Consider the following 27,466-nt stretch of genomic DNA (forward strand, 5'->3'; position numbering starts at 1 on the left):
GCAATCAAACAGATGTTGTGCCAAGTCCATTCCAGGGGGATAGGTGAGCTAAACCTCACCTTCCACATGGTCTATGGTGAGCCAGGCCCACTCTCTTCCCTTGCTCACCATTATAGCTTCTAAATTGTGCTGGTTGCCAACACCACAAAATGAGCAGCAGGGTAAAACCCCAGCTGTGCCCTTTTGTCTCTGCAGGGGGATGGTCCTTTACAGGGCTGATTCTCCTCTCACCAAAATGGCAGCTTGTAGCTATAGTGCAGGATCACAGACCATGCCTGCAGGATTCCAAGCCAGATAAAAAGTTTATGGCCAAGGAGTTAAGTTAGTGGAATATAGGTGAGAGAAGTAAGAAGAGCTCTGTATAAGCTAGTTTCTCTCACCAACAGAAGCTGGTCCAATAAATATTACCTTACACACCTTCTCTCTAATATCCTGGCACCAACACAGCTACAATATTGCTTATGTGGAATATATTTACACAATCACACTTTTCCTCCTGCAATCACATTCATAGCATTAGGCTCATCTCTCCCTAGAGAACTAACATTTTAGAGGGTCTTTCTGCATTACTGATCTAACAGTGTGGGGGCAGGGAAGCAAGTACACTCTTGGAGAGATTGATTAGCTCCGTTTTCACTCATTTGCTGTTCTTGTATAAGTCATTAAGGGATTTTCAATGGAGCTTGATACCCAACTCCAAATAAAATTCAGTAGGATCTGGGTACTTAATTTGTTTAGGTGATTTTGATAAATGCAGCCTAAATTAAACTATCCAAAGCTGGGGTTGGAGTCTCCTTAGCAAAAATGGGGTTACTAAACAACTTTACGTAGTTCTTACCTGAAGGCTAACTTTGGTATGCTGTTCATGGTATTGGGTTGTGTAAAGCCAGACTTCAACACTGCTGCCACCAGGAGAGCAAGATCCATGTATTTGTACACAAGTGTGACCTATACATGGACACTTACAACTGCCATACGTGATATTAGGAGTGAAGTTTCACTATATCATCTACAGATGCCTACCAGAAGGATGGTTTAGGGGAGGCATTCTTCTTGTTACTGCCACAGTGCTGGAGGGCATTTTCCCCCAAAACAAAACTACTTTTTCTAAACAAGTCTGTAAAAGGCAGTATCTTTCCAACTGGGTTAGAAAGGTAGTTGACAGTATTAAGCATGAGGGAATAAAAAATTATATTTCAAGCTCAAGCAGGGGAGATTTATTCTGCTCACTTACATTTGGTTCATTAAGAGGTAAGCTGCCAACTCCTTAGTTTGTGCCCCTCCACCAGCTCAGCACTTAACTAGACACTGTTCCCCACCCCCTTAAAGCTCAGTACAAGGATGATATTTTTAAAGTAAGAGGCAGGGGACTTTTGAGAATGTAGCCTTTGAAACACAAACATCAAGCCCTTGTGAACAGTTAGTCCAACCTAAGACTTCATTTTATTTATTTTTGAGAGGGAAAGGTGTGTACAAGGACTTAAGTGCTATGTTTCACAATCTTCGGGGATTGCTGTAGTAATGATAAGAGATTGTTCAATAACATCTGTCATAGAGAAGGTCTCATTTGAACATAGTCTCTGTACAGGGATTGCTTCACCCAGGGAGCTGTGAGAGAGGGATTCCACAATGACTTCTGCAGGCCCCACCTCTAATTCATGTGGGGGCTGGAGTGCTACCACAACAGCCTTTTCATCCTCAATGATTAGGTTCCGCAGCTTTCTCTGCCGGGGGTTGTAGTTTTCAACCCTGTCATGAATCTCCATGTGGCGCCTCAAGTGGGCCTTTAAAAGAAGAGCAATCAAAGTCTATCATTACCCACCTAAAACATGCACAGCAGAGCCTCCTCTTGGCCATGAATGAGGTCCAGGGTGCAGGAATGTTGGTGGCTAAAAAGTTGGGTCTAATTAGCACTAGGGGTGGAGAAAGCATGCAGGGAAATAAATGCACACAGTAAATTCACAAATGTGGGAGAACAGACCCCCTCCTCCCAAAAGGCCATAGGAAGGGGGAAATGACAACAGGTAAGAAGACAAGGATGGGGTAGCCCTTCCATAGAAACTTCTGTTCCCCCTAACACTTCCTCTAAGAGAGAAGGTGGTAACTTAGCCTCTTCTCCTTGGGGCCAGAAGGCAGTGCCACCACGTGGTCACACAGCAGGAGCAGGATTCCAGCTGTGGAGAGGGAATGGCAGATACAGCTAGTAGGAAAGAAAGTCCCATTTTTGAAGCCTTCTGGGCTGCTCTACTAGAGACTCAATCCTCACTCATTTCTCATCCGTCACAGCCACTACCCAGGCTAGGAGCAAAGAGCAGAGGCCCATATTTCACACTAGATTTAGGTTGCCTCAAATACTCATTAAAGCATTTAGTTCTTTTGGGGTTTTTATCCCAGTGTGATGTGTCACCTGTCCATAGAAATCTCTTTCTTTGCTTCCTCTCTTCCCGCCCCTCCAAGGACTTTGGGTTTAGTAAATGAGGTGAGATTTTGGTGGGGTTACCGAGGGAAAACTTGGTCAAAGGAGCAAGGGCACTAACTGGCACTGCCCTTTTCACCCCGCCTGAGCGGCCAGCAGCTCAGACACTCCAAGTGCTGCTCTGCTTCATTCCTGTCCACAAGAGGCAGTGAACATGCTTCAGTTTAGGACCCCTCTGTTTTCCCTCCTGAAGAAATACACCACTTTATAAGACTAATTCTGTTTCCCATCTGTTTCATCTCTTTGCAAATAGAAAGCTAGTGACTCAACCGGGCTTAGTACATTTGCTCATTGCAAGTGGAATTAGGAAAACTCCATACCTGTCGGGTGAACTTGTAACCACATTCAGTGCATTCAAACTTCCTCACTCCTTTGTGTCTGCGAACATGGACACGCAACTGTTCAACAGCTGAGAAGGGAAAGTTAGAAACCATTTATTAGCCACTTAGCTGAACATGGCAACGTGTTCATGGTCTGAACACTGCACGGAGAGTCCCTGAGTTAAACAATCATAGGCCTGAGCTACATTGGAAATGTTACTATGGCAAGGGACATGGTGAAAGGGAGATTCCTTTTTGAAGAGTTGTACTAAAGCCTCAAACTTGGCCAGCTAAGTCCCAGGAAAAGCTTGCAGGAGATGTGTTCTCTCCCCTTCCTGCCCACCCGTTGCTCCGCTTTCTCTAACAGTTTTGCTGAATATTGCATCAGCAATGGACATAAGAATCCCTGCAAGAGACTCCATGTTTGACAAAACACAGAAATGCTGGATCCACTTCTGTTCTGCAAACAGTTTTAAGAGTTGGAGTGCAGTCAGACATTTATTTGCCTCCGATTGCCACAGCAGGCAAACAGAATGTCCTAATTTCCTGACTAGCACTTGCATGGTCACTATGAATTAAGACACAGAGGCTCAAGGCAAATTAGAGGCCTCCTGCGCAGGAGGATGCATTTCTCTAATGGGCATTACCTTTGAATGTTTTCCCACAGATCTGGCAGAAGTGTGGTCTTCCTTCCTGATGCCTGCTAGCAATGTGCCTCAGAAGGGGCCCTTTCTCCGTGAACCTCTGATCACAAAACTCACAGCTGAAGGGGCGTTCACCAGTGTGTGTGCGGTTGTGCTTATCCAGACTCGCTAACACAGATGAGAGAGACAGGAAATTTATCCTTCATGTACAGAAACTTTACCACAGAGTGCTGCCATTTCTTCTCATACTCGCTACAGCCTTCAGACACTATTTTCTTAGAGTTTTTAGAAAAGATGCAAATGGGAATTCACTGTTTTTATAGTTTCAGTTAAGGGTATTGGGAAGAGTGGTCAGTCTCTCCCTTCCACAGTATCCAGGCATAAAAGAATAAGGGGATACTCCATGAAACAAGTAAATTCATTTGATAGCTTCATACAGTAACTTTTGGAACTCACTGCAGGGACAGATTGGGGAGGAGACAAGTGTTGTATTTCAAAAGGACAGAAATAGGTAACATCTTAAAAAATCTGCAGAAGTTATTTAGGTGCTAGGATAGGCCTATAAAAATCTACTTCAGCACTGCCGTGACATGCGGTGAACTTTGAGCAGAGGATGCAGCTGATGTCTGGAAAACATCTGAAAGTTTTACTTTCGATACATTGAAGAAGCTGCTTTTTTTTTTTTTTTTAAATATACCAGGTTTCTGAAAACACTGGGATACATTTTCGCTCCTAGAACCTCAACATCCAGAAAGATGGGAGGGGGATTTCAACTCTTCCGTTAGTTTCTATTTCCCAGCATGCTTTTCTGGTAGCTGGCCTTTTAAATCTGGAAGAAAAGCGGCTGCCATACTGTCTTGGTACCACAGGCCACTTCTCCCTCCCTTCCAGCTGGTAAGAGTTTTTAGCTTCTATTATGTTTTCCTATTCCTGAGGCAGCATTGCATAGTATGAGCCCAAAGGGGGCAGGAAAGAATTGCACTAGGGCATGCTTACTATGACCCTCCCCTGAAGGTATCAGGTATTGATGCTGCTAGAGGCAGAGTACCAGCTGGACCTGTGGTCTGGCCCATTAGAACACCCCCTGCTGGAGTTAAGACAAACACATTCAGTGCAGCTCTCCAGGGGCTGGAATGAGGAACTGTAATGACAGCCAGCCTTGCAGGCCAAGCAAAGGATGCTGTCTGTACCTTGTGTCCTGAACGTCTTCCCACAAAGGTGGCACTGGAAAGGTTTCTCGCCTGTGTGCGTGCGGAGGTGCATGTTGAGGTTGGCTTTCTGGGTGAAGGCGTGATGGCAGAACTCACACACATAGGGGCGCTCGTTTCTGGAAGGACAATGAGAACCGTGTTCAGTTTGTTCCCATCCTGAAGAGCCTCTTTGGTTGGGGGAACAACCCCTACCCACAGCTCTCCATTAGAAGGGTTAGACTCCTAGGAGTTAAGTCAGCTTTCACAGCTGTTCCAAAGTTCCCGAATTCAAACCTGTTTCAAACCTCTCTCAAAACAAAGACCTGAAGAGGTCCAAGAACTGCGATTAACATCCTAGACCAGTCTATAGGTACAAAGAGCAGAAGCTAGAGTCTCTTCGCCCTCAGATGTTACAGCTAGTCCTGGGGACCCCATACTGATAGGGAGCATGAAGAAAACATTGACGAAATGTGTTGGTGACCTAAAGAACACCACGAAACCAGATACAGTAACTGCTTGATCAGCTTCCAAAGACAATGAACCGACTGAGCCAATGGAAGCCACACAAACTGCAAACAGCATATGGGTAAGCTACATCTCTGGGAGAAGAAGCAGTACTGGCCAGCTCTTGCAGAACCAAGTGCTGGCCTTCCGTAGTACTATTTCTCAAGGGGCAAAGACTACTAAAGGGGGGTGATGTCTATCCCCGTCCTGCCTTGTTCATCTCCTGGCTGCTGCAGGACTGGTCCCTGCAATATGTTCCAGAGATCAGCAGGTCTGCAAGGAAGACAGACAGTAGACGGGGCTGAAGGATGTGCAAACGCTTGTGACCTAGGGACCCCCCCCCCCATCACCATGCCTTACCTGTGTTTAGCCTTGATGTGCATCTGTAAGCCATTGCGACTTGAAGCCCTGTGCCCACACTCCTCACAGACAAACAGTTTCTCCCCACGGTGCTTGAATGCCTCGTGCAGGCGCAACTCCGTTCGAGACAGGAAGCATTTGGAGCAGGCAGAGCACTACAAGTCCAGAGGGAGGGATTAGGATCAGAGGCCGACAGCAGGAGTTCTGTCACACGCTCAGGGAACTGGCTTCCCAGAGAATACAGCCAAGAGCAAAAGCAAGGCCCAGGCCAAGCCTCTGGTGGACACAGCCTCCTCCAGATGAGGATTAGAGGCTGCCAGCCTCTAAATTACAGAGTCAGCCCAGCTGATGTTCTTTGCCTGGCACCACACCACACTAGGACCAGATGAAGGTTAGGATTCTTTGATTAGCCATCACTGCTTCATGCCACTGCACTAGCATCCCTCCTCCCTCAGTAATAATTCAAGATTCTCATGGACCCATTCCATGTTTTACCCCCAAAATGTCAACTCTGCCCACCCCACATTAGTCTTGCCCTTACCGCATGTGGTTTTGGAGCACCATGTAACTTTATCATATGGCTTTGAAGATCCTTCTTTTGCATGAACTGTTGTACACAGGAGGAACACTGAAATACATGAGACAAGAGTCAGCCTCTGGCCATTTCCAGAGCACTCACTGAGTTAGAAGAGTTTAAGGTTTTACTAATGCAGAGTGGCCAAAGGGGAGAAGAGGAAAGATGCAAGACATAAAATCCTTCCCCAGTGCCTTTCCACTTGCCTACAACATATAACCAGGCAAGCCCCCTAAATTCCAGGTGCAGCCTTGGCACTCGCACCCAGGCTATAAGCCTTGGGCTCTGCCTGCATGTTCCCTTACAAGGCACACCCCTTTCTCTAGGAGAGGAGTGATATGTGGAGCACATCTATGGTCGGGCGACAGGGATCAGTGGGATCAGCACTTTAAGACACAGGATAAATGCAGCTGCCGTAAAAGGAAGGGAATAAACCAAAACAATATTCCAGAATTACGGTGTAGGCAGCAGCCCAGTGACCCAGGCACGTCCCCAGCACCAGCCCAAATTCCTTGAGTCATTGCCACATGGCGATGCATGCTCTCAAGGCCTGGCTGGGGGTGATCAGTCCCTCAACTCCAGAATAGAAAGGCATCTTTGCACACACGCCCCTCTTTCTTTTCATGACAGCCCCTCTCAGTCATTCCCAGGAATGCTCAAGGGCCCACTGTGCTGACCTTGTAAGGCATTTCCCCTGTGTGTGACACCATGTGCAGCCGTAATTCCATTCGCCTCTTAAATACCTCCTGGCAGACTGAACAGGTGAAAACCTGAAAAAGACAGGAGGAGATGAGATAGTCAGCGAGACCCTTCAGTACAGAACAACAAAGAGTCCTGTGGCACCTTATAGACTAACAGACGTATTGGAGCATAAGCTTTCGTCAGACGCAGCATGACATGCGTCTGACGAAGTGGGCATTCACCCACAAAAGCTCATGCTTCAATACGTCTGTTAGTCTATAAGGTGCCACAGGACTCTGTTGCTTTTTACAGATCCAGACTAACACGGCTACCCCTCGGATACTTCACTACAGAAGCAGCTCTGCCCATGGAAAGGCAAGAAAGGAAGGGCACAGGCAAAGGGGATGGAAGATAAAGCAAGAAGCTGGCATAGGAAACAGGTGCATATCAGAATTCAGACTCCTCAGAGTTTGGTTAGGACACTGTTTAGCATGTAAACATTATGTCCTCTTTATAATACACAGTCAGAATATTCTGGTTATACCAAACTAACATTTGTCCCAAAAACCCAAACCAAAGCAAGTGGTGACTACACATGCTGCACCAATCTATGCGTTTTGCTGTAAGTCTCTGTGCAAGGCCCACACCAGATTGGAACACCTTTCAGCAGGAAGCTCAACTGGCACATACCAGCAAGACAGGAGAGGAAAGAGGAGGTAGTTTCAATGTTGTTTTGAATTTCAATGGCTGAGGTTGATCTTGGTTCTAGGAGGCTGGATAGGAGGCTGCAATGGAGGCTCTAATTCTGTTCATGTTCCCAACTGCCCAACAAAATGGCCAAACTCATAGGATTTAACATAAGGTTTTCCTGCTATGCCCGGTGTTTATTTCCTGGTGAGATGGCCTTGGTTTGCCAGAGGGAGGCATCCTTCTCTAAACTAGTCAGCATTTGTGCTAACGTCCCATCAGCACAGAAAGGCAGTGGATGTAACAGACCCAGCACAGCACTGAGCATCGATGCACACAATGTCCCACTTTATAGAAACTCCTTAAGCCAAACATAAGTTATTTTGTTCCAGCCTCCCAGTGTTGGATCTGGACCTTTGGGACTCTTAGCACATGGCACCCCAAGAGAAGTCTCTCTCTGGCCAGACAGCTCAGGTTACAGCTCTAGGCAAGAAATGAACAAAGCAAGTGGCTGTAGACATGCTATCTGTTTGGGCTGCAGCTTTAACAATTTAACAGCTGCTGTCTCCTGCTCCTCCCTTGACAGTTCCCAGAAGTACCTGCTCCGAACGGTTCATACAGTTCCTAGCTTCATGCTCCAGCAGATTCTCCTTCCTAAAATAACATTTACCACATTTGGAACATTCAAATGGCTTTTCTCCAGTGTGTTTCCTAAAAGGAATACAAACAGGATCTGTAATTCTCAGTCTTTAACAGCAACGGCAAATATTTCCTTGGGACAGGTTAGGGAGCCACTCACACAACAGGATCCCAAGTTAGAGCCAGGATGCTAGTAGTCTGAACTGTTTTACACTGGAGAAGCAGACTCACAGAGACAATGAGTTATTTTCACAATTAGCCAAATCTGTCCTGTGGCTTGAGAGGCTTCATGAGCAACGACCTTCACTAGACTCAGGGTCATTTCTAGGTCCACACCCCCCATCACAGCCTAGTTTAGAAGAGGCTAGTGAAGCACTGCTCATTTGCAGCCAGCTATTTGGAGCCAGGGGACAATAAAAACGTTATAAACTCATACATAGTTAAATGTTGTTCACACTAACACATTATCTGTGGTCAAACTTGTTAGAATGCAGCTTAAAATCCTAAGCAACCCTTCTGAATGCTGTCCTTTAGGAAGCCGGTCTGCTGCTCCCTTGGCATTTCAGAGCATCAGTTCACCAAGGCTCTCCTGCACAACACTCGCACCCTTGGCTTCTCCAGAAGACAGCCATCATCTCAGTCATGCTTGCTGACCCCCACCAACTGCTGCAGGTGAAGATAGGAAATGCTGAGGTGACGTCACAGAGCTGTGCCTGCATTTTAAAGAAGGAACCTGGGGCTCCCTCCTCCTGCTGCTACTGTGGGCTAGATCTCCCTTAGGCATCAGTTACCACTCTGAAGACCTACGCCGTATTTCTCACTTGTTGCTATGGGGCTAAGAGCTCCACTCACTCTCTGGCTCTAGGATTGTTTTAAACAAACAAGTCCAGGCAGCTCCACATACAGAGTCTGACCAAATTTTAACAGGTGGCAGTTCCTCTGCGCTTGCACTGAGATCTGCTCCCAGTGCTGCAGCCCCCGACACAGACAAGCTGTTATCTCCATTCGAGCGACACTGCTCTCCCGCCCAGACTTGCCAGACTGGAAGAGGCTTGAGATGCATTATTTACTCAAACCTTTAGAGCAGGGGTGGGCAAACTTTTTGGCCCAACGGCCACATCTGGGTCTGGAAATTGTATGGCGGGGCATGAATGCTCACAAAATTGGGGTTGGGGTGCAGGAAGGGGTGAGGGCTCTGGGTGGGGCCAGAAATTAGGAGTTCAGGGTGCGGGCGGGGGCAGGGGGGGAAGAGGTTGGGCTGCTTTAGAGACATTCCAGACTCAAATTTAGCACATTTCAAGAAATTGTTTCTCTCACCCCCAACTGAAGCCCTACCAGCTAGCTGGGTTCAGTGCCCCAGCCAGTGCTGAAAGGGTCACTATGCCAAACAGTGACTCCAAGCCTCTATATGGAGGGTCTTATTGGTATCTGGCCCTGGCCAGCTGCAAACAGGAAATGTGATCCAGTGAAACATAAAAAGGCAGCTGGGAAATGCTAGGGCTGGGGGCTTCCTCTAGCAAACATCCTCAGTACCCCTGGAGGTTTTCATCCTGAACTGGAGCTTTCTATAAACAAGTAAAGAGACTCCAACGGCACAGACTATTCTCTCGGGTCTCGCCTGCCTCCCAGTGCTATTATTTCATAGCCTAAACCTGTGTGTTTAAGTTCAGAAATGAGCTCAAGTTCACCACTCAGCACTACTGCTCTGTACAGCCCAGCCCTGCTGGGAGCCAGGACGGGCACAGGTCCCTCTTACTACGGGTAAGGAACAGGAATAAAAATCAGAATGTTTACCTGTTGTGCACTTTTAGATAATATTTGCTGAGGAAGGTTTTATGACATGTGGGGCATTCAACCGGCACAGCTGTACCTTTTCTGTTCCCAGGAGTCCCAGCCTCTACCAGCCCAGCATTCCCTGCAGGCTCCGAACTGCTAGGCTTTTTTGCCAAATTTGATTTCTTTTTGGTCCTCAGGGTCTTTTTCTCAGGAATGTAATCTTCACCTGTTTCCTCATGAACTTCTCCATCATCTTCTGCTGCTACGTCATCAGACACTTGAACAACCTGCATTTCCCACTGCGATGGAACAGGGAGCGATTACGTTAACTCAATGAACACCTTAGACAGAACAAGAAATTGTATCTCCAGCAGTACTGCAATATTATACAAGTCAGCTACACGCTGGAGCTTGTGGACAGCACCACCGTCTGACAATAAGAAGCTTTCAGGAAAATATAACTAAAACTCGATGGATTTGACTACGAACCTCTCCCGATAACTCCCAAGGGGCAGAGTCTGACTACTGGATGTGTTTAGCTTGTTCCACTGCTTTAAGATGATAACTCTCCCACCCCCACTCACTCACCCAATCACACTCCTCCTGACAAGCATCTCTGCATCTTTTGCAGCAGCTGCTTCCTGGCTAGTTTGATTTTTTTAAAACCTAACTAAACTCTGTTGTTGCTGTACACAGGAATCATTCCCTGTCTTTGCCAACACCCTGAATCCATGATCTTAAATTGTACAGAAATCGTTATTAGCCATCAGAGTTACCCAGCCCTCTTCAAACTCCAGCCAGTGTTTGTCTCATTAGCCTCCTGCAATACTGACTCTCAAAAGGCCAATATACACTGCACAAGAAGGTATTTCTGTTCAGTGGTTCTGAAGTTCCTGCCCTTAAAATAATTTTATAATGAAATTTCATCTGATCTTTGAGCCAAAGTATTTCTTTAATTTAAGATGTCCAGTTTCTTCCTTTTTTAATACACAAACTCATTAAGAATTGCAGGTGTGTTGGCTTTGCTCCAGGAAACTAATTAAACAACCTAATGAATATGAAAAGTATCGAATACTTTGTACTCTGTATGGTGACAGGTTTCAGTGGTATCTGTGTTAGTCTGTATCAGCAAAACAAACAAACAAACAAAAAAACGAGGAGTCCTTGCGGCACCTTAGAGACTAAGTGGGTTCTAGCCCATGAAAGCTTATGCCCAGATAAATTTGTTGGTCTCAAGGGGCCACAAGGACTCGTTTTCTTTTTTGTACTCTGTAGTAGCTTCCATTTGTGGAGCTCAAAGTAGTTACAAATAGTAGTCAATTAAGCCTCAATGTCCCTGAGATATAGGTAAACCTTTTCCGTCCTTTACAGATCAGGGGGACACTAAGGTCCACAGAGGTTAAGTGACCTGCTCAAGGACACACAGCAATTCTGTGGCAGAGTCAGGAATAGAACCCACATCTCCCGAGTCCCACTCCTGTGCTTAAACCACCATCCTTGCCCTCTTATAACACATGCTCTGTTGAGAAGATTAGTAGACACATCCTATATGCTTGATGCTCATTTTTCTGGAGCAAATCTCTCCCTGCTTAAGTTTTAAACCTTTAGTTCTAAGGAGAATAGTTTCTTAGTTCATAAAAGAATCCGTGTTAGGACATGCGCCACGCACCACCTCATTGCTGATGCCTCTGTCTTCAGTGCCTCCTCTTTTAGGCGGCCTTTTTATTTCTTTACATTCCTGGGTGTTCTTTACTTCACCTGAATTGCTCAGTGCATTTGTTTTAACAGCCCTTTTAAGCCTTTCCCTAAGAAGAGATGGGCTCCCACTTGGTCCCTGGGTTAGTTTGGCTCTCCTAGTGCAGCAGCTGGGGCTGACTTCACTGGCAACATTAGGTTTAGACACCGCTTTGATAGCTTCTTCTCCGTCTGAGTCTGTTGGCTGCTTTAAGTGGCCATTAAGATCTTCTCTAGGACCTTTCTCGTGAAGGCAATGGTTGTTTAGATCACTGCCATCACAGCATTTTGGCTTGAAGCCCTGACACAGCTCCACAGCTTCAGGGACACAAAGTTCCTTGGCAGCAACAAGCACCTTCTCCCGGTTCTCTGAGGTAAGTGCGAGGTGTCCAGTGTAGAAGAAGTCCAGCAGGAGCTCAAAGATCTCCGCAAAGCTCTCGGGGAGAATGATACTGCTGGAGGCTCCATCTCCGTACAAACTCTGGAAGAAGCAGCTGCAGCAAGCCAGGACGCTCCAGTGGGCTTTGAACACCAGCCCGCCTACGTCCAAGGTCGCATCACAGTACTGGCCTTTCTCCCGCTGCTTGTTCAGCTCCTGCAGGACACGGACGCTGTGCTGGACAAAGGAGCCATCCATGGTCTGCAGGGAGAGGAGGCAGGGGTGAGCCAGCGGGGCTGGGGCCAAGGGAGGCAGAAAGAAAAGCAGCCTTTGGGGGGGTGGGGGGGACCCACATCACCCTCCTCAGGAGATATCCCCTCCAGTCCGCCCCGGGGGAGACATCGCCCCCAATCCGGTCCGGTCCGGTCCGCCCCGGGGGGAGACATCGCCCCCCTGTCCGGTCCTGTCCGGTCCGCCCCGAGGGGAGACATCACCCACCGGTCCGGTCCGGTCCGCCCCGGGGGGAGACATCACCCCGCCCCGCCAGGAAGCCATGGCCCCCCCTCAGGCCCGCCCCGCTCCCCGCTAACGTGCCCTCACCTCCCCGGGGGGGTCCCGGCAGCCGGCGCGGGAGACGGGGCGCCCGAGGCCCCAACAGGGAACCGAGCGCGGCTACTGCAGCCGGGCCGCCGCCATCTTCGGGAAGCGCCGGACGTGACGACACGGCGCGGGGCGGGGCCACCAAGAGAGCAACGGGAGGGGCGGGGCCTGTGAGTCCTTGAGGGGGGCTGCTCGGGGGAGCCTCGGGGGCAGCGCGCGGCTGGGGGGGGCGATGGGGGCAGCGCGCGGCTGGGGGGGCGCTGGGGGAGTCCCGGTGGCAGCGCGCGGCTGGGGGGGGGCGGGAGCCCCGGGGGCAGCGCGCGGGGGTGGGGGTGGGGGCTGTGACTTTTGTCCTGGCCCCGGGACACTGGTCAGGGAGGACGCGTGTCTCTGAGCTGAGGCCCAGGGCGGGGGGTCGGGCTGCCCGGGGTCTGGCCCAGCCCGGACCGGTCTGGTAAACTCACAGCTGAGAAGGGGGGTCGGTGAGACGAGCCCCACGGGGCCCCTTTGTTAATTAGTAGCTGCCGGTTGCTTGGAGATCCTCGGGCGGAGGATTCTCACTGCGCTGCCAAAGCCTGTCCCACCCCGGACTCCTGCATTTCACTCTCTGGGTGTCCTGGGAGCTGGGAGCAGCCTCCTTCAGGAAGCCTCCAGCTCTGCTTTGGCAAGGACAGGTATCAGCGGAGCAAAGTGAGCAGTGACCGGGGACAGCGATATCGCCACGGGGCAGCTCTGATGGGGCCTGAGTCTCCTGCTCCAGGACTCTTCGGTTTTGGTTTTTTACTTCTGGGGTCAAGGTTCTCCTTCAGGAGCCCTTTCCTTCCAGCGCTTGACTCTTGTGTATATTCCCGTCAGACTTCTCCCGCCTGCTTGGGCCAGACTTTGAAGCATTGCTGTCTAAAGTGCACCCTCTGGATGGCCATATGGGAATGCTATTGTGTGCGCCATTACGGGTCTGTGCACCAACTGCCTACTCTGTTCATCCAGAAGGGGCCATTTATGGAAGCCTCTACCTCTCTTGATTTGCAGTCTGTGTGGCATTGGCCCTTTGCTAGGCGACCCTTCTGTGCAATCATCTCTGTTGGCTCAAATCACTGTTTTTGAGCTGTATGTTTTATCTGTTTGAGTACAGCAAACCCCCACACCGTGGGCTCTGTAGGAATAGGGTAGGTTACTGGCACACAGGTCTTGCCTACAGTGGACCATGTTACAGGTGCCCCATCCTTAACATAGAAATGCAGCCCACCAAGACTGTCATTGAGGGAGAAGGAGACCTGAAGCTTGTGTGGTCGTTACACCAGCGTCAAGGGTGGAATGGTGCCATATTGGAATGGTAGCTTTTTATGTTCCCTTTGCGTTGGTGTGTATGACGACACAAGGTGCATGGCAATGGTGAAACAAGTCCAGAGGTGCTATCCAAGCAGCAAGGCTGCATTGCATGCTGGGACCAGGAGTCACCATAGACTGCACTTGGCCCCTCCGTGCAGAGCCCTGCTGGCTGTATTTGGCCCAAGCCATCCAGCTGCCATACCTTCTGCAGTGTCAAAATCTGTGACAGATTCATGTCACGTTGAACAACAGGGCACAAGTCTGGGGACCCAGCATGGAAGGAACCACCACAGAAGGATTCTTGCAAATGCCTTGGTGAGAGCAGCCAGACGCTGCCATGAGCAGAGCTCTGTAAACGGTTCTGATGCTCGTTAGCCAGCAGGCGCCAACTCATCCCTGGTGCTGCAGGGAGAGTTTCATCTTCATGTTTACATGGAAATGACTTTCTGTTTGTCAGAGGCTAATGATCCCCATCCTGCCTCCATCTGGTGCCAGGGAGTGAGTGTGTCTGTTTCTCCACTTGCAGGGCCCAACGGCGTGATAATGATGTTTAGAGAGGAGCAGGTACTAGTCCAGCTAGAGAGTCAAGAAGAGCCCGCGTCCTGGGACATGAATAGCGAGCTGGACATAGCAGGTGCTCCCCCCCTCTTTCATTCGTGCCATCCTGTCTCGAGGCAGTGTGGTCTAGTGCAGAGGGCACTGGCCTGGCCCTCGGGCAACCTGACATTTGACTCTGACCTGGGGCCTGTCTCTCTCCTTTTTGTCCCTCAACCTCCATCTGTCAAAGAGGGAGCATGATGATGTCCGTACCAGTGAATAGTGCTTTGGGATCCCTGGATAACGAGCATTATGCAGGATGATTTCCTTGGAGATGCACAGCACATGGGCTTCCCCAGTGCCTGAACAACCCTGCTGAAATGGATGGAAACCATGGATCACAGCACCGCTCTCCCCCTGGGCTTCCCCACATTCCCCCACCTGTGAGGAATCCCAAAGCCCCCGGGAAGATCCTGTTTCCAGGAAAAGGGGCTACCAGGGGCACTTGGCAGCAGTATGGGAGTCTGCATCCCTCAGTGTCCCACCCCGCTGAGCTCTCCACCGCACTCAGAGTGCAAACAAAGTGGCCACACCCTGCTCCCCTCAGTTCAGAGGTTACCACCCGCACGGCACTTCCCATGAAGCCAGATGACTGTGTGTGTCAGAATAAACCAGTTTCCAGTCCAGGATTTTTCACAGGAAAAGACAGTGAACGTGCTCCAGAAAATGGGAGGAAGCGCCGCAGCGTGGTGGTGATGTAAGAACCCAGCACTGTGCCTCCGCCTCCCCAGCAGCCTTCCTGTCTAGTCTCTTTAGAGTGTAAGTGCTTTGGGGGCAGAGGCTGCCTCTTGGTGTGCTGCACAGCGGGGCCCTGCTCTGGGCTGGGTCTCTCGGCTCTACAGTAATCCACAGGATAATGATGGTAAAGAAGGTAGGCATGGGTAGTGATGCCACTGCACATCTCTAGCATTTCCAAGCCCTTTATAAATATGAGCCCAGAAAGTTTCACGACACCCTGCAAGGGGTGTACACAGATCACTTCACCTTGCACAGAAGTGCAGCCACCTCTGGGGCGGCAGAGCCAGACAGACAGCAGTGTAACACCAGAGTTCCAGAGAGGAAGTGAAAAAGAATCCCAGGCTCAAATGAAACTGTTGCAGGGTTAGGGAGGCAGATTGTGATCTTGCTCAATGGGAATTGGGTGCACACTGATTCCTTCTCCACTCTCCCCCATAACAGCCACAGGATTTTCACTGGCCATAGGGGTCAGGAGCTAAGTGTCACAGCTTCTCCAGCAGCAGTGTCCTAGGTTATCAGCTCCTTACCGACTCTAAGGGGGAAGCACCAGCACTAGTGGTTCCCTGCAAATTTTCCCTCAGGTATTAACTAGTCTGACTTCACTGAGCCTGTAGGAGGAAGGGGAGTCGTTCTACTGAAGGGGGTGGTTGGATGACAAAGATGGGAAGGCAAGTGCCTGTTCACAACCCCCTAGGGCCGAGCGAGTGCCCCTCTACATAGTATAGTGTGTGGGAGGAGTGTGTGCAATGTTTGTATATGGGTGTGTGCACAGTGCTTCCTGTTTGTGGTTGTGTAACAGGTATTCGGCCCCCTTTACGGGCTGGGGCCAAGTAGCCCTGTTCAATTATCAGGCCCATCTGGAAAGGTAGTAAAGGATTATCAAGTCACCAAGTGACTCAGGGCTAGTCTACACGAGGAGCGCTACATAGGCACAGCTGCACCTGCGCTCTCTGCCCACATCAGCACCCGAGAGAAAAGGGGCGTTTTTATCCTAGGCTGGCCAGGGTGCTCAGCCTCTCCCTTTCCACCTTGAGCTGACAAAGTCAATGGCCTGAGCCTCCCAGGAAGCTGTTCTCACGTCTCTCGGGTAACCAGCCTGAGAGACCATCAGCCACTCAGTTCCAGGGGCATGAGCAAATCTTCAAGAGCCTCCTGTTCCGAGGTGCTGGGCTCATGGGGATTCCGTTCCCCACCCAGCCCCGCTCACTGGGCGTTCCATCCGTTTAGTAGGGAGAAAAGAGAAGCCCAGATCTCTCTTGGGGGTAGGTGTTTAATAGCCAGGACACAGTACTGTAGAATGACTTGTGCCATCTGGTTTTGTGCCTCTTTTCCATTCCAGTCCCCATATCCTACAGCAGTCTGGTCTTGGAGGATGTGGCCCCCCTGGGACCTGCTGCTGTCTCCAGGTCTGTGATCTGCAACTTAGGCTGGAACTGGGCGGGTGGCATGCAGCACTGCAATCTTACGGCTATGAGGATGCCAGGCAGGGGATAGCAGTGGGAGTCAGTGCTCCTGAAATGCTGGAGCCGTAGAGCCAGGCTAAGGATGTGCACTAGCTCATACGAAGTGCAGCCCTGGAGTTGGCAGCAGGACCGGTGTGGATGGGGCTCTGGGAAGCACTGTCCCTTGGAGGGCTGGAGGTGGGGGGAGCCGCAAAGGGGACAGCAAAGTGTTACTGCCCTGGGCTGACCTCGCTGCTCTGCCCCTAAACTCCCTCCCCCCCTCCAGGCTATGGGGTCACCACCTCCGGGCCCTGCACAGGCCCCTGCATGCAGCCCTGTCACAGGGCCGCCCGTCCACTCGCAGGGAAGACGAAGAGCATGGGCTGAGTTGTCCCTCACCCCACAGGCTGGCTGGGAGTGAGGCAAGGCCCTGAGCCCAGGTTCTAACTGAAACGGGGGAGCTCCTGTCGATCCTGTTCTTGCTGCCACCTCCCACAGCACTGGCCCCATGTGGCCAGCGTCCTCCCATGTGCCCCCTGCAGGGCATGTTGCTCATTACCCCCCCCCCCCATTCCCACACAGCTACTCTCACCTCACAGCCCAGCAGGCAGTCACAGACCTGAGCTCATCTCTCTCCACCCCTCTGCACCCCCATCTTATCCCCAACTCCCAATAGAGCCCCCCTGCAGCTCCCTGCACACATCTCTCACACCCTCTTCCCCCATGTTGGGAGGCTGAGAGCACAGAGATCAATAGCTGTGAGGGACCTCCCCCCACCCACCCCATATAAACCCCAAGGTGTCCCTGCTCCCCTGCCCGTGGGCTCAGTCCGAGCTCTTCTTCGTGGTGTAACTCTGGATAGACATCTGGAAGTGCTCAGTGGTGTTGAGCTCTGCTCGGAAGAGGATGATGTAGCCTTTGGGGAGGAAGTAGCCTCCAAAGATCCCGGAGAGGGTGGTCAGGTTGGACAGCACGGTGATGGCCGCCAGGTACTCGCCCTGGTAGAAGACATAGGTGGTGAGAAAGCAGATGAAGCAGACAAAGTTGATAAGCAGGCTGCAGGTGATGCACTTGGCCTCGTTGTAGTTCTCAGGCAGGTCCTTCCCCATGTAGCTGATGACAAAGCAGCAGATACTGAGCAATATGTTGTAGAGTAGTACCCAAACAGCGTCATCTTCCGAGCACTGGAAGATGATCAGCGTCACAAACGTCTTGTAGTCCTTCCTAGGCACTGAGGGATTGGTGCTGAGCAAGACCAGGCACATCACCAGCTGGCCGGCTGTGCAGGCTCCGATGAACAGGTTTGGTCCATTGTGCCTCATCCAGGCTCTATAGAAGGCAGGCCATTTAGAAGCCAGTTTGAAGATGCAGATGATCTGGAAGGCACGGGTTGCAATGCACGAGAGGCAAATGGTGAAGCTGATGGAGAAGACGGGCAGCCTCAGCAGGCACGTGTGCCAGGTGGGCTCCCCAAAGTAGCAGTAGAGGCTGCAGCAGGCACAGATCAGAGCGCCCAGCATGAGGAAGCACATTCTCCCGCCTGCCGACTTGACCACTGGCGTGGTGAGGTTCTGGGCAAAGAGGGCAGCTGTCCCTGCCAGCAGCAGCAGCAGCAGGGTGATGCCAGTCAGCAGGGCCCAGGAGACGGGGTCGGCCCAGGACAGGAATTCGATGGTCCGATTGAAGCAGATTTCACTCCCCACTGGGGCCCACTGATCTGTCCCACAGGGCTGGCAATTGTAGAGGTCTGCAGAGGAAGGGAATGGAGGAGCTGAGATGCTGCTCACACACCACACTGGTTATGGTAATAATGATCTGCCTTCTTATAGCACCTCATGCCTGAAAGGATCCCAAAACACTGAACAAGCTGCGTACAGGGATCACCCACCATTGGGATGCAGCTGCCTCTGGGGTGGAGCACAGAGGCTGGGGATAACCCAGCCCTTATGTAAAGTGTGTTAGGGTCTTTAATGACCTGGGATCAATGTGCACCACCTCCAAACAAGGTTCAGTGAGACAGTATAAAAGGTGACAAACCCAAAGGCCTCAGCCCTAGAGTGAGTGAGTGCAATTCTGGTGCTGTTAATGGTTCTCTGAGACCACTGGGGTGTCTGTGGCAGGATATGGAAAGGAATTAGAATGGGAGAACTCTGGGCTACAGAGTGGCCTCCCTCAGCATGGCTCCCCCTAGCTTAGTCAGGGGCAGTAGCTTCTGTTGGCTTACCTGGGTGAACTAAGGCTTACAGACCACCTGGAGTCCTGGTAGGGGTAAAGTACACAGCTCATGCAGCCAGTCTGGGTGGGGGAACATGTGATGAGGGCTCCAGCAGATGCAACAGCCCCACAGAGGCTGGCATGTCTGCAGCAGCTGCTCTCTCCTCCACCTGCAGGTTGGATGCTGAGGTGTTCACCCAGCCAGGACACTGAGTAACTTACCCCTGAAGCTCTCCACTGTTGGCGGTTGCCCAAAGCTCATGCTCTAGTGGGACATGGAGTCTGCTGGCGTCTACTGAGCGAGAGTAAAGGGGTCGAAGACATCCTCTTGCCATAGGTTTGTATTTGGGGCTGGCACAGCGGGGATGAGCTAATCCTGCAGTCAGCCCTGGGCACCACCTGGCCCCCAGCATCCAAGCATTTTCATATCGCTTCCAGCACCATCGACTTGCCACTAACCAAATTCCGCCCTGATATTTATTGCCACCTGGTGCTGTTCATTCTTTCTGGGTTTGTCTGTCTGCCTGCCTGCCTCGCCAACGGGACAAAGACAACAGTGGGCAGGATCTTCCTCCCAGGACAGGCAGCAGCTGTCACACCTGCTTCCCCTACCCAAAGCTCACAGTGAGAGGAGTCAGGCAGCTGCAGCTTCAGCTCACCTGTTCATCTGATTCCCAGCAACCCATCTGAAACCACAGCTTCCCAGCACCAGCCAGGAGTGCACTGGAGCCAGCACTCGCGGTGGGGGGGGAGACCCGGTATTTACATACCCACAGCACTGCAGCCCTTCTGAGAGCTATACAAATGGAGAAGTCAGAGAGCAAGCTGCACTGGGCCATTTGCATCTCAAACGCTAGTCACCAGGCTCCGCAAGAGGAGGGGAAAGGGAATGGGAGGAGGAGAAGAGGAAACTGCTGCAGCCAGGATGGAGGAGAAGGAGAAAGTAAGGAGCATAGAGAAGGGCTGGAGTAAGCGTGTACAAGACGAGCATGGAGCCAGGTGCATAGGATAGGAACACAGGAATGGCAGGACAAGATTAACCAGCTTGCCCTGGCTGTGACCCCTATGACTACTGACCACTGCTGTTCAGGAAGGTTCCTGTGGGGCAGGCCACGCAGTCAAAGCAGCATTGGTGAAGCCCCACCTGCATCCTCTTCTCTCCTTTTACACAGACCTTTGAACAAGTTGACACAGGCACCTAGATGAAAGCACAGCAAGGGTCAGGGCTGCCAAGAGCAAGCCCCCATCACAGCTAGGGCCAGCTAGGAAACAGCACAGACTGAGCAAAGCTGAGTTCCTGGGACTGGCACAGGCTGCTCACCACAGGGCTGTTCCGTATATTTCCAGGCACCTTAATGTCCAGGAAAGGGGTCAGGACTGCGGGTGGGAGCAGCACAAGGCCATGCCTGGGGTGATTCTTCCTGAGAGAGATTTTTCTGAAAATTAAGATGCAAGCAGGAGCACCAGCCCCGATTGTTACAGAGCCTACACCCTGAGATGCTGAGTGCCCCAGCTTCACCCTGCTATGGGAAAGACCTGTGGAGATGCAGCCGACCTGACTATGACCAGAAAATGTGACTCAGCGCAGAAGAAGTGGTGAGGCGGGCCCCTCCCGGCCTGGAGGAGTCTGCTCTCCCAAGCCCTGGGACACAAAGCTTTATGCAGGGTCAAGTTTCAGGAATAAGGGGAGGTTGTTTTTGTTTGTAATGCTAAGAAAATCCCTGTTTGGTGCTACTGCCCTACCCTCCTGAGGCCACTCCTTTCCCAGCATGCAGCTCAGATGCTGTGGTACCTGATTATCCTTTGTATGCCAGAGGAATCCATCCTGGCCAATGTTCAGTCTGTCTGGGTTTTGGACGTAAGACCCAAATACATCAAAAGACCAGGTCTGGCCAGTCCACTTCCACACGACAAGGTCGTAGCCTGTCAGGGGATCCCCATTGGTATCAAAATGCACCTGGCTCTTCTGCAGAGTGAAATTCACCTGCTTGATTTTTTCCAGGAGCTGGAAAACAAAAAAGCCACAGACAGAAAAGACCCAAGATTCCCACATGCAGCTTCAGCCGCTTGGGCAAAGACCCCAGTCAGGGATAGATTAGAGCCTTAACAGAGTGGGAGTGTCCATGTCTTTGCTGCTCTCTCTTTCTCATGAATTCCCCCACCACCCGGAAGCAGAGCAGTCCTGTTATGCCCATGTTACAGATGGAGAACTGAGGCACAGAGACTAGTAGTATATTTTTCAAAAATGCCTAAGTCTCATTTCAGAGTAACAGCCGTGTTAGTCTGTATCCGCAAAAAGAAGAACAGGAGGACTTGTGGCACCTTAGAGACTAACAAATTTATTAGAGCATAAGCTTTCGTGGACTACAGCCCACTTCTTCGGATGCATATAGAATGGAACATGTTCCATTCTATATGCATCCGAAGAAGTGGGCTGTAGTCCACGAAAGCTTATGCTCTAATAAATTTGTTAGTCTCTAAGGTGCCACAAGTCCTCCTGTTCTTCTTTTTAAGTCTCATTGCCTTTCAAGAGATGGAGGCGTCTAACTCACTTAGGAGCTTTTGAAAATTTTACCGTAAGTGGCATCCCAAGGGCACACGGTGTCTATAGGAAAGCAGGGTATTGAACCCAGGTGTCCGAGGCCCCCAGCTACTATCCATCCTCTCTTCTGATTAGAGATGGTCTCTCCAGAGCAGGGTAAGGCCCATTGGCAGGGCAGTGCTGGCCTGTTCTGGGACTCAATTCACCAGCCTTGAAACCTTATTGGTGCTTTGACGGCGTGCAGCTTGCAGGTAGAGCTTGGAGCTGGTGGGCACCTGCTCATCCTGCTAGATACTTATACTTCTGCTCCTTTCTACTTCCAGCCCCCTGCTCTGACTATAGCATAGTCACACCTGCCCTGAGCTCAGGCTGCCCCCGACAAGGAGACTCTCGCTCCTGTACAAGAGAGAGGGGGGCCTTTCCCCGTGACCCACTCACCTGCCAGGGATAGACTTTGTCCTTGCTGCACGCTCCCGAGCAGCAACCCAGCAAGTGGTGCAGGCCGTGGGCCACAGCAAAGACTGCCGAATACACGTTAAAGGAGGTCCAAATGTCAAACGTCTGGGGTGCTGAAGTGAGTGAGTGGCACCTTGTGCAGATCTGATTGCAGCCTTGGCTGGTGCTCTCCTTACTGCTGCTCCCGCCACCCCTCCCGTCAGCACCCAAATCAGGGGCACACGTGGCTACATTACTTTTCTCTGAACTCACATGGGCAGATTCAAATTCCTCCAATCCTGGAAGCTTTGCCTGCTTGACTGACAACCCAATCACGGTGCCGATTCTGTGGATGCCGGGGATGCTCCAGACTTCCGAGGCTAGAGACCATGCCTCAGTGCCCAGCCACACCTTCTCCGTCACATTCTCCTGAACCACCATGTCAAACAAGGCTTTAGCACTGTCCACATTGGAGAAGACGACGGTGACATTGACCCCGGTCCTCACAAGGACTCTAACCATCCTCTTCAGCTCTGGGCTGCTGGCGCCCCCCTTCGTGGGGATGATTCCTTGGTAGGCAGCACAGATGTCATGCTTAGCCACCACCTCTTGCAGGGTCTTTATCCCATTCCTGCCATAGGCATCATCACTGCCCACCATCGCAATCCAGTTCCACCCGAACTCCTGCAGCAGCAGCACCACAGCCTCGACCTGCAGCCTGTCGCTGGGGATGGTGCGCAGGAACGAGGGGTAGGCACGCTTCAGGCTCAGCATCTCGTTGGAGGCTTCGTAACTAATCTGCAAAAGGGAATGAGGGAAAGGATGTGTCTCCAGCTGGGAAATTGCACAGAGAGGATGGGCACTGGTACCGTGTGGAGGTCAGTGCTGAGCAGTGATTACCCGAGGAGGAGGGGGGGCGATTGGCATCGAGCAGCGATACCGGCAGGAGGAACCAGCATCAGCCGTGACTCTTGTGGGCGTGAGGGGACTGGTATTTGGAGGGCACATGGACGTGGTGGCTGCAGCAACACACATTGAAAAAACAACCAAGTAAGCAGCATGGCTGCATGTCGTTCTCAGCGCTAGGAATGAGCCTAACCTCTGCTGGAGTCACACCGAGACTGAGTCCCACGTGCCGCAAAGGACCATAGGGGTCACATCACCTGCTCGGAGCACTGATCCTCCAGCCACCTCCACCCCAAACCACAAGCCCACTCCCTGCCCTTCTTCTGATTAATCAGGATTACCCCAATCAGCTCCTGTGTTTGACCCTGCCACAGACCGTACTGCTTCCAATATATTTAGCATTGCTCCAGACAAGCTACTGATTACCTCTGGCATAAGGAGGATGCTCAGGATAGCTGCGGTGGTGAGGGTAAATTGGCTGCTGTCTGGCCCTATCAAAGCCACGGCCTTGGGCTGGTAGTGTGTGAAGTTGCTGAGCACTTCCACGTGGTGCTGCCTGCTCTGGGCAAGGATACTCAGTGTTGCGTACATGTTGGCAGATTCTGAGCATGTGTTGTAGATCTCGTAGCCCAAAGTGACATTGGGGAGGAGGCTGCTGGAGTTGTTTATCTTCTCGATGGCGAATCTCATGGCTTGGAACAGGTGGTAGCCATGGCTGTTTACAGAGGCCGCGCTGCAGAAATATAGGTGTTATTGTAGAGGCAAGAGAGAGATGTGAAGGCTTCACTGAATCTTGGAGATGCACCCTGGGCAACACCTGGCATAACAACAATGTGGTCCAAGAGCCAGGCAGCCTGAAGTTCTAATGCTGACACACTGGGTGACCTGAGACAAATCACTTCACCTGTCTGTGCCCCCTCTGCTACGTGTACTATGGCTCATGGGGGATTCATGAGGAGACCAGCAGCACAAGTATCTTTCTTTTTGTACGGTTACACTGAGGTTGCCGCTATTTATTTTTGCACAACACACATCAGATCTTACCTATTAGTTCAAATCCCCATTGCCCCTCTCCTAATCAGCAACCCCTTATGCACTATCCTATGGGGCAGATTCACTGCCCTGCTCTGCTCCCTTTCTCCTGCTCAGGTGGCACAAGAGGAGAAACCACCTGCATCTCCCCAGATCTCTGATGGCACAGAGTGGATCTTGGCTGTAGCAGAGATTTTCTTCTGTAATGGCCGCAGTCACACCAACTAAGCTGTGATATTTTGGACTATTGTCATTTTATTAATGAGAGGTGAGCCCCTGCATGCCCCAACTCCCAGCCCACCATGCGTCGTCTCTGTTGCAGCTTCCTGTCTATTTGCCGTGGGTCTTTTTGTCCCATATCTGCTTTCCTACTTGTTGTTCTACTTCTTTTTCTTGCTTGTTTCGCCTCCTGTTTCTATTCCTACTAAATATGATTTCCTTCTTTGTGTATGTCTAATCTAGGCTAACAGCATTTCTAAACCTCTGGTCACTGTATTATTATTGTTATTGTTTGTATTGGGTTGCAGAAGCCCCACTGTACTAGCTGCTGTACAAACACAGAATGGGCCCTGCTCCAACACTTTAAAATCTAAGGATAAGATGAGAGGCACCAGGTGGATCTAGCAGACAGACCGTGAGCACAAGGAAGCAATGAGATAATACTGGACAGAATGTTAAGCAGTAATTACAGCCTACCCCCTGCGTAGCCACACTGACTGTAGTATCTAGGTACTGATACATAGTATTTGTTGCAGCCCCAAGCCCTAACCTTCTCACTTACCTGTCACATATGTCAACTTCTGGTCTAGATTTCACTGTTGTTGAGTAGCTATGCAATCGGAAAAATCCTGCAATCGTGTAATCCCCGTCCATGCTGAATTCAGAAGAAGGCTCCATGTTCTGGCATATGAAAGCCCAATAACATGGAGCCAAGAGATACAAATATAAAATGAATGGAGGAGAAAGCATCATGCTGTTGGTACAGAGCTCTCTGGAGAAGGGGCTGGGAAGCATATAATGGACACTTACTGCCTCTCAGACAATGCTAGACTCTCAGACCCTGAAGTACCTTGGACTATTTACATAGACAGCCTATGCAAATGCCACAGATACAACATGTACCCAGGAACTAGGACTTCACACTTTCCCAGGAAGGGAGGAAGTTTTGCTTTGAGGTAAAAACAACAAACCAACCAGGGATTTATCTATTGTGATATTCTGCAGGTGAGCCCAGACCCTGTGGTCAGTGGAAATGGCATGAATTAACTAGGTCATGATCTTCATGGAGGATACTCTCTCTAGGGTAGTTCTCTCCCACCTCCCCCTCACTTTAAACCAAACAGTTATTTGATATGTACATGCGTCTGACGAAGTGGGTAGTCACCCACAAAAGCTTATGCTCCAACACATCTGTTAGTCTTAAAGGTGCCACAGGACACTCTGTTAGTTATTTTATAGTTTCATTCAACAAGGGTCACAGGTGTTGGAGTGTTTTAGGAAGTACAGTGGGCTGTGTGGGGCTTTTGTTATGGGCATTTAGAAGTGTTTTGATATAACTACTATATATGTTGCACTATGTTCTACATGTAATAGGGAGGGAGAAGAGAAAAAAGCCAGTGTGTGATATACATCAGAATCTCTGCTAATAAACTACTTCTTCAGCGAGGCTCACAAAGGTAATAAAAGATAAATTACCATGATAAGTGTGTCCTCCTCTATATGGTATGTGTATACTTTAGATGAGAGATTCTCAAACTGTGGTCCGCAAGCTCCATTCAGGTGGTCCACGGATAGTTCCCTCTAAGGTGCACACCTGGGTGGCCGCACACAAGAAAATGAAGGGCCACCCACCTAATTAGTGGAGTCCCGCAGGCATGGCTCCACTAATTAGGTGCCTGGACCCTAGAGAAGACGCACATGTAAGGTGAGGTAGTGGCCTTGGGGGAAATTGGGGGTAGGTGGGAGAGGGGGTGGGGGAATTTGGGACATGCAGGGTTGGGGCAGCCAGAAAAAGAGGCAACTTTCCCCAGCTCCAGGGCTTCAGCTGCCGGGGAGAGACGGCCTTCCTTCCCAACCTCAGCTCTGTGGCTGCTATGACAGGGGAAAGACCCCCCCTCCTTTCCAGACCCACCTCAGGGCTGCTGCGGTGGGGGACAGGGCACATCCATCGCATTAGAAAGGTAAGACTACGTACTGATATTAAAATATGAGTTGTGTGCTTTTATTTGTAGAACACAAAAAGTTAATTATTAAGTTTTTTTATGTAGCACTTTTATCCAAAGCGCTTTACAATAGTTAGCTAACAGTACAAACAACATTTGGAAAGATCATTAAGTAGTCCCCTGACACCCTCAGCAATTTTCAAGTGGTCCACGGGAAAAAAAGTTTGAGAATCACTGCTCTAGATTGTAAACTTTCTGGGTAAGGGGCCACGTTCACTGCCAGCACTTGACAAATAATAAGTGCTGGTCATTGACCATGAGCTTTAGGGTTTGTGACAGGTCTAACAGATGCTTGTGGATAAGTTCCCCTTTTGGGATGGACTTTGAGGAAGAGCAGATAAGGGGAAGTGCAGGCTGAGGAGGGGAAAGCGTGCAGCTGGGCCATTTTTTTTCTTGGTTCCTACAACATACAAGACACATCAGTACAGACCGTCCCTGTGCTGGAGACTTTGTGCACTAATGAGCAGGTGCAGGGAAGAGCCCAGAGAGCTCTTCATGTCATAGTGGTGTCCTCCTCTGGCTCTAGGTTTGAGCAGTGGTTCTGTCTCTGGTCCATGGACTACGTCTAAGAGGTCTGTGAAAGATTTAGACTGAAAACTTGCTGAACAGAATTCAAGAATAGATACAGTCAATAGATTTCCAAAGGTGTCCGTACCTCCATTTGAAATTTGTTAAGGGGGCGCTAACGAACAAAGGTTGAGACCCACTGGTGTAGAGCAGGATGGAGTGGAGTTCAGTATGACCGGCACTAGGCCTCGCCTTGCTGGGCCCAGCCTTGACCTTTCCCCTAGCATAGCTGCACATCTTGTGGCTCCATTGAGTTGGGTCAAGGAGTAGCCTAGGCACAAACACAAGCCTCGTGCCACAGGCCAGGGAAGGGGTCTATGGGGTCTGGGAGGTGTGTGTGCGTGGGCACCGTGTCACGGACCCCACGGGGGGGGGGGGAAGAGAGGGTTGCGGGCACCGTGTCACGGACCCCACAGGGGGCGGTGGGAGGAAGGGTTGCGGGCCCCGTGTCACGGACCCCACGGGGGGGGGGGGATTGCAGGCACCGTGTCACGGACCCCACAGGGGGCGGTGGGAGGAAGGGTTGCGGGCCCCGTGTCACGGACCCCACGGGGGGGGGCAGGGGGGGTTGCGGGCCCCGTGTCACGGACCCCACGGGGGGGAGCGGGGGGGGTTGCGGGCTCCGTGTCACGGACCCCACGGGGGGGAGCGGGGGGGGTTGCGGGCTCCGTGTCACGGACCCCACGGGGGGGGGAGAGGGAGGGTTGCGGGCCCCGTGTCACAGACCCCGCCGGGTCGCTGCGTGGCCCGCCCTGCAGTGGGCCCGAGGCCCCGCGTTAGCCGGAGCCGCTCTCGCTGCGTCCCGCCCTCGGCCTCGAGCCTCAGTGTGGCCCCACACCACGCGCTGTTCCAGGCAGATCTCGCGATAACGCCCCCCC

The 27,466-nt window shown here is 51.0% G+C and overlaps 2 protein-coding genes across 9 annotated transcripts; both read right to left on the reverse strand.

The window, feature by feature from the left end:
• Positions 1-1,415: 1,415 nt before the first annotated feature.
• On the reverse strand, positions 1,416-13,222 carry ZBTB48 (zinc finger and BTB domain containing 48). 2 transcript variants are annotated; one of them, XM_065575383.1, is made up of 11 exons: positions 13,029-13,222; positions 11,521-12,225; positions 9,870-10,150; positions 8,036-8,147; positions 6,746-6,838; positions 6,036-6,122; positions 5,495-5,649; positions 4,631-4,767; positions 3,444-3,608; positions 2,797-2,885; positions 1,416-1,784 (listed from the first exon to the last, which is right to left on the reverse strand). In XM_065575383.1, the coding sequence occupies exons 2-11, from the start codon at positions 12,220-12,222 to the stop codon at positions 1,488-1,490; spliced, it is 2,118 nt and encodes a 705-aa protein (XP_065431455.1). In that variant the 5' UTR covers positions 12,223-12,225; positions 13,029-13,222; the 3' UTR covers positions 1,416-1,487. The 2 variants fall into 2 exon arrangements, with proteins under 2 accessions (XP_065431455.1, XP_005287125.2); XM_005287068.3 differs by lacking the exon at positions 13,029-13,222 and adding an exon at positions 12,565-12,719.
• Positions 13,223-16,484: 3,262 nt separating this feature from the next.
• On the reverse strand, positions 16,485-27,435 carry TAS1R1 (taste 1 receptor member 1). Of its 7 annotated transcripts, none has more exons than XM_065575378.1 (7): positions 27,315-27,435; positions 26,677-26,859; positions 23,194-23,500; positions 21,865-22,659; positions 20,677-20,889; positions 19,962-20,082; positions 16,485-18,417 (listed from the first exon to the last, which is right to left on the reverse strand). In XM_065575378.1, the coding sequence occupies exons 2-7, from the start codon at positions 26,823-26,825 to the stop codon at positions 17,495-17,497; spliced, it is 2,508 nt and encodes an 835-aa protein (XP_065431450.1). In that variant the 5' UTR covers positions 26,826-26,859; positions 27,315-27,435; the 3' UTR covers positions 16,485-17,494. The 7 variants fall into 7 exon arrangements, with proteins under 7 accessions (XP_065431450.1, XP_005287143.2, XP_042715051.2 ...); XM_005287086.4 differs by lacking the exon at positions 27,315-27,435 and adding an exon at positions 24,581-24,699 and having other exon boundaries at positions 26,677-26,817; XM_042859117.2 differs by lacking the exon at positions 27,315-27,435 and adding an exon at positions 24,581-24,699 and having other exon boundaries at positions 26,452-26,816.
• Positions 27,436-27,466: the final 31 nt, after the last annotated feature.

This window comes from Chrysemys picta, chromosome 21 (assembly GCF_011386835.1).
Source record: "Chrysemys picta bellii isolate R12L10 chromosome 21, ASM1138683v2, whole genome shotgun sequence".
In the NCBI taxonomy this organism is placed as follows: Eukaryota; Metazoa; Chordata; order Testudines; family Emydidae; genus Chrysemys; species Chrysemys picta.

Bases quoted from the DNA above. Each gene is read 5' to 3' on its own strand.
- ZBTB48 (XM_065575383.1), bottom strand. From the start codon at position 12,222: ATGGATGGCTCCTTTGTCCAGCACAGCGTCCGTGTCCTGCAGGAGCTG. The intron at 6,123-6,745 runs GTCAGCACAGTG...CATGTATTTCAG, and splicing joins CAGGGGAAATGCCTTACAAG to TGTTCCTCCTGTGTACAACA. The intron at 3,609-4,630 runs GTACAGACAGCA...CATCTGTGTTAG, and splicing joins GAAGACGTTCAGGACACAAG to CGAGTCTGGATAAGCACAAC.
- TAS1R1 (XM_065575376.1), bottom strand. From the start codon at position 24,813: ATGCTTCCCAGCCCCTTCTCCAGAGAGCTCTGTACCAACAGCATGATG. The intron at 23,501-24,580 runs GTAAGTGAGAAG...ATATTTCTGCAG, and splicing joins GAAGTTGACATATGTGACAG to CGCGGCCTCTGTAAACAGCC. The intron at 20,083-20,676 runs GTACCACAGCAT...GCTTTCATCTAG, and splicing joins GGCATACAAAGGATAATCAG to GTGCCTGTGTCAACTTGTTC.